Source organism: Nestor notabilis, unplaced genomic scaffold (genome assembly GCF_000696875.1).
Source record: "Nestor notabilis isolate BGI_N333 unplaced genomic scaffold, ASM69687v1 scaffold34809, whole genome shotgun sequence".
Lineage (NCBI taxonomy): Eukaryota > Metazoa > Chordata > Aves > Psittaciformes > Psittacidae > Nestor > Nestor notabilis.
Genome location: NW_009944818.1, coordinates 301 through 6,279, shown reverse-complemented (window position 1 = coordinate 6,279; position 5,979 = coordinate 301). Strand labels below are relative to the sequence as shown.

The window sequence follows — 5,979 nt, the reverse complement described above, 5'->3', positions numbered from 1 at the left end:
GTGACTCCATGAAGATGAGTCCCAGTTGGTGTGGATTTCCTGTGCAAAGAGGGATTGGTGGCTTTTGGCATGTGCCATAACCCAGCAATCAGAAGGACCCAGCTTTTTGTTGTAAAGACTGTGCAGCTTTGCTGTGATGGATGAAGTTAGACATGGTGTGATAACACAATCAGGTTACGTTCAGGGTGTGTGTTGTCTCTCCCAGGTTTTGCTGCCACACTGGTTAGGAACTCATACGATGTCAGAAATGTTGAAATCACTCCCGCGGAGCAGAGGAAGGTGACTTTTGATACCCATGCGTTAGTGCAGGATCTGGAAGCCCATGGTAAGTGATACCAGACAAGCCGTTCAAAGGAAAACTCTTTGTTTCAGTGCTAACTTTGAGTGCTCTCTATTTTCCCAAAGCACCAAACCTGGTGTATGAAATGTTTTGGCAGCCCCTCAAGGAGGATTGTGAAGGAGGCACCTGGCCCCGATGCCTCTGTAACCATACAAATAACTATTACATTAGATTTACCTTATTTGTGGCTGTAGGCAAGATTATACAGTGTTTTCCAGCTGGAACATAATACTCTTATTAAATGTAAAGTAACAATAACAGTGAAAAGAACTGTTTCCTAGCAAAAACAAAGCTTTTTTGCAGGTCAAAGGAGGTGATCCTGCCCCTCTACTGTGCTCTCGTGAGACCTCACCTGGAGTATTGTGTCCAGTTCTGGTGTCCTCGACATAAAAAGGACATGGAGCTGTTGGAGCAAGTCCAGAGGAGGCCACGAGGGTGAGCAGGGGCTGGAGCACCTCCCGTATGGAGACAGGTTTTAACAGAATTAGTGGAAGTTCATTATAAAGTAGAATTTGGCTGAATGACTTTTATAGTGCATGGACAGTTGAACGTTGTGCAGAAACCTTGTCAGCTGCACACACAGGGAACTTCAGCATGTTAAAAGTTACCATAAGTGCTTTTAGATGCTGGCAGCATTAAGTCTGTGGTTTTTCTAGGTCAAAGTCACAGTGACTGGCTCCTCACTGCCAGTTCTCAGTGATTATGTGACTTCCCATTTACCACTGCATTTGGGGACAGCACTTGAGTGTCCCCATTCATTATGTACTTCTTGCTGTCATCCGGCTTTCTAATGCTACCTTAACTTGTCTCCCTCCAACTGTCTTCCAGGCTTTGGGAAGGAGCAGGCAGAGACCATCTTGAAGGCATTAGTAACCCTGTCCAATGTCAGCTTGGACACAGTCTACAAGGATATGGTCACCCAGACTCAGCAGGTAAAAGATACTCGATGGTGTACATGCACCATTGTGCAAGCACAGCATTGTGTAGCTGTAATGTCTCATAGTTGGAGACTTGGACGGCAAGTGAGCAACTCTGTAGTACTGTAAACACTTCACTGAGGTGGGTTTTGCTGGGTTTCAGGGTGGTGGTAAGAATAGTAACATCTCACAGAATACCAGGTTGGATGGGACCACAAGGATCATCTGGTCCAAAAGCCTTAAACCTTTCGTCTCACAGGAGTGTTTTCCAAATGCAGCCACGATACAGCAGTGAAATGCAGAGTTGGCTTCATTTGCTGCTGCAAAGCTCAGAGGTGAAGCCAGACTCTTACCTGTACTTTTCCAACAGATGAGGGCAGAAGAAAGGCTCAGGAAGGGGTTCCTGAGAGAGAACAGGACCACCTAAACCAGCAGAAAATTGGCAGTGGTTTTGCTGAACTTGGGTACAGTTTCAGCTCTGCTCTGAGATACACTCGCTGTGTTTGATTTCCTGTTCATAGTTTTAATAGCAGTTTTTAGTCTAAGTCTATGTCATGGTTTTACTCTGCATTTCAGTCTTTAAAGCTACATGTGTAGGAGAAGCTAACCATGGTTACCCATGCACCTTACCAGCATCCCAGCATGGCACTGAGGGCCTCCTTCCCTTGGCTGCTTAGGTTCATGGACACCCTGGGGGCAGTGAGTCAGTTCTGTAGCACAGCTGGTTTTTCCGCTGGTAACAGAGGTGGTGACAAGTTTCACTTGAACAAATGGCCAAAATGAAAAGAACTTCAGTTCTTCCTGAGGGCCGCACATCTGGGCCAGCACAATCAAGCTCTGATGTGTGGGAATGGTTTTAATAATGACTGAGGAAGGCTATGCAAGCTGTGCCATTCTTCTTCAGTGGTTGGAAGCCCATGGTAAGTGATGGAGTCATCCAGCTCCAACCCCCTGCCACGGGCAGGGACACCTTCCACTAGAGCAGGTTGCTCCAAGCCCCTGTGTCCAACCTGGCCTTGAACACTGCCAGGGATGGGGCAGCCACAGCTTCTCTGGGCAAAACCATGATAGTTTACTTCAGTGTAGGATCTGAGAAATGCTGTTTGCTTCTAGTCTGAGTGAGAGCTCTCCCTTTTGCTGGTGCTCAGCTTTAACGGCAGAATCCCACAGCAATGTGTCATTCTCCATCCTAAATAGCAGGTAACTTCCTTACACCAGCTGAAGGCTGTCAGACTTCAAGGTTGGGTGGGCAGCATGATACTCGGACTCATACCTCTGATGTTTTTGCTTAAATTCAGAGTCAGTGTTAATAAAGCAACAAGAAAAAGCATAAATCCTCTAAAGTCTTCTTAACAAATTTCAACTATAAAATTCTGTGGTTTTGTCCCTTTGTTAGTGGAGAGTCTCCCCATTTTTGTGCTTTCAAGCAGCTAATTTCATCATTTTGGACCTGAAAGTCTTTAGTTGTCAGAAAGTGTGCAACTTAATGACATGTTTTATGGTTTCTAAGGAAATAACTTTGAAGCAGATAATGGCACATTTGGACTCCATTCGAAAAGACATGGTCATCCTGGAGAAAAGTGAATTTGCAAACTTGAGAGCTGAGAATGAGGTACTAAAAATACCTTTAGTTAAGCCATTAAATTGTGTGTTGGGTTGTACCTGTTGAATGTGTTTGTGAGGAAAAATATGAATGTAAAAGTAATTTTGGATACTTTTATCATGGAATCCCAGACTGGTTTGGATTGGAAGGGACCTTAAAGCTCATCCAGTCCCAACCCCCTGCCACGGGCAGGGACACCTTCCACTAGAGCAGGTTGCTCCAAGCCCCTGTGTCCAACCTGGCCTTGAACACTGCCAGGGATGGGGCAGCCACAGCTTCTCTGGGCACCCTGTGCCAGCACCTCAGCACCCTCACAGGGAAGAGCTTCTGCCTCAGAGCTCATCTCAATCTCCCCTCTGGCAGGTTAAAGCCATTCCCCTTGTCCTGTCCCTACAGGCCCTTGTCCAAAGCCCCTCTCCAGGTCTCCTGGAGCCCCTTTAGGGACTGGAGCTGCTCTAAGGTGTCCCCTTCAGGAGCTTTCTGTTCTCCAGGCTGACCCAGCCCAGCTCTCTCAGCCTGGCTCCAGAGCAGAGCTGCTTCAGCACCTCTCTGTTGAACTGCTGTAGATTACAGCTTCTGTGATCCCATAAAAACCTATTTCATGTGATCAGACTTGCTCAGTTCTTCTATAAAGCAAAAAGAATTTACACATCCTCATTACAAAAGAGCCCCTTTATTTTGATCACAATTCCCAGCAGGTTATATACAGCTGTAGGAACTGAACACACCAGGTAGGGTGTTTAATCAAGAACAAAGTGTCCCACTGGGAGAAAACTCAGGGCAGAGTAATTGCATGCATGTGGTGGCAGCACTTCTGTGAGTGATGGACTTGGCCAGCGGGGTTCTGCGTTTGTGAAATCATTTGTGTTCTTTTTTTTCTCCTCTGCACTTAGAAAATGAAAATCGAATTAGATCAAGTCAAACAGCAGCTATTGGTAAGTAAACAGCAAGTCCCTCCACACTCCTGTTAAGGAGAGTAATCGGGTAGTTTCATAATCTTTATTTGCTTTCAAGAATGAAACCAGTAAGATCCGAACTGACAGCAAGCTGGACATCAACCTGGAAAGGAGCAGGGTGACGGATATGGTAAGCTGGTCTGTGAACACACCCTGACCACTTCTGTGTCCTGTTTACTGTTGGTACAGTTGTAATTTCTCTGTTATCCCACAGTTCACAGATCAGGAGAGGAAACTGATGGAAGTAACTACAGAGTTCCATAAGAACGTAAGTGTTGAACAAGGTTTGTTTTATCACAGAGTCACAGACTGGTTTGGGTTGAAAGGACCTTAAAGCTCATCCAGCTCTAACCCCTGCCACGGGCAGGGACACCTTCCACTAGAGCAGGTTGCTCCAAGCCCCTGTGTCCAGCCTGGCCTTGAACACTGCCAGGCCTCTCAGGCTGAAGTCTGAGAGGCTGAGGTTGGACACGTCCCCTCTTCAGCACCTCCTTTCATTTCTGGATATGGCCTGTGAATGCTTAAACCTTTGTTGTGCAAGAATTTAGGGATACTCTGTGCTGTGGAATGCCTCCTTCAGGAGGCACTGGCATAACAGAGACAAAAGTTTGTATGACTCAAGATGGAGGGTTTTTTTCTCTCTTTATCTTCAATAGTCTTCCTGGGTTGTACTAAATGTTGTTCTGTGTCCTCTAAGGTCTCTTACCAGTTACATATTTTACTCCAGTGATAGGCTGGAAGTTTGTTTCTCTGTCTTGTTGAGTGTAGCATGGTGCTCTTGTTTGGCTTTGCCAAGGTCAAAGGGCTAGAGATGGTTGTTAAATACATGCTCTCTTTTCATGTTTCAGGATTCAAGTACCAACAGCGTTATCTCGGAAATCAGTAATAAAATTGACACTGAAATAGCTTCCTTAAAAACTCTCATGGAATCGAATAAACTTGACACAATACGTTATCTGGCAGGTATGTGATGGGCAAGGGGTGAGTACCAGTAGTTTGGATGTGTACAATCTGATTCAGGAGCCTGTGCTGAGTGAACTGAAGGAATCGGGTGTGTAGCACCAGGCAGCTGGGATTGGGTGGGAGAGATCCCCCCAACTGGAAGAGATGGGACATAGAGCACAGAAGAGATGGGAGCATGCAGACTGCTGCTGCTTTGGAGTGGGATTGTGCCCAGAACTGGGATTAGGAGGAATATGGACATGATTTACAAATAAAAGCCTGAATACCTTGTCTAGTGTGACAGTACCTCAGCTTGCTGCAGGGCTCCAAAAGTTCTTCGGTGAATTAAGTTATGTTGGAAGTGAGCTGGGAGTGACAGCTCTGCCTCCAGACCCAGAGTGCTTTCCCCTTGTGCTTTCTCCCTGCCAAGCAGAACAAACTTCAGTCAGCACACACATAACCAGTGACATTCATATTGTGGTGGAGCTGGATAAAAAGGGGGAATGCTTTATATTTGGAAGTGAGAACAAGTTCAAATGGAGACATGATTAGCGTCATTCTAATGCTAACTGAAACAGCACCTTAACAAACCTGACTGACAACTCATCAGGCTTCAGAGGTGCAGCCTGGGTACCACAGACTGATTTGGGTTGAAGGGACCTTGAAGCTCCTCCAGTTCCAACCCCTGCCACAGGCAGGGACACCTTCCACTAGAGCAGGTGGCTCCAAGCCCCTGTGTCCAACCTGGTCTTGAACACTGCCAGGGATGGGGCAGCCACAGCTTCTCTGGGCACCCTGTGCCAGCGCCTCAGCACCCTCACAGGGAAGAGCTTCCTTATGTTCCACATGAACTTCCCCTGTTGAACTTTAAACCAGGTGATACCAAGCATCCAGCTAATTATTTCCTTTATGTTTTTTTAACAGCTTCAGTATTCACTTGCTTAGCGATAGCACTGGGATTTTACGGGTTCTGGAAATAGATCCACGTGGAATGACTGCATCACGTAGAGATGGAGAAAAGGCTACACAGGCAGCATCAGTTGGATGATGGTGTTTGTGCTGTAGATAACCTTGGTACCTTTTTGTTTTGATATCCTTACTGTGCACTAAAAAGGTTTGCTGACTGTGTGACACTAAAGATCAAAATAATTGTGGGGGAAGTAGCACATAGGAATACCACATTGTCCCTCATGGAATACTGTATTTATTTCCAAGGACTTC

The 5,979-nt window shown here is 46.1% G+C and overlaps 1 protein-coding gene across 1 annotated transcript; it reads left to right on the top strand.

The window, feature by feature from the left end:
- Positions 1 to 184: 184 nt before the first annotated feature.
- On the top strand, positions 185 to 5,738 carry CCDC90B (coiled-coil domain containing 90B; the record flags this gene model as incomplete). Its single annotated transcript, XM_010022567.1, has 8 exons — positions 185 to 325; positions 1,169 to 1,272; positions 2,768 to 2,869; positions 3,754 to 3,795; positions 3,875 to 3,946; positions 4,031 to 4,084; positions 4,665 to 4,779; positions 5,683 to 5,738. Coding segments are annotated over 8 exons (686 nt in total), but the record flags the coding sequence as incomplete, so codon positions are not given.
- Between the last annotated feature and the right edge of the window lie 241 nt (positions 5,739 to 5,979).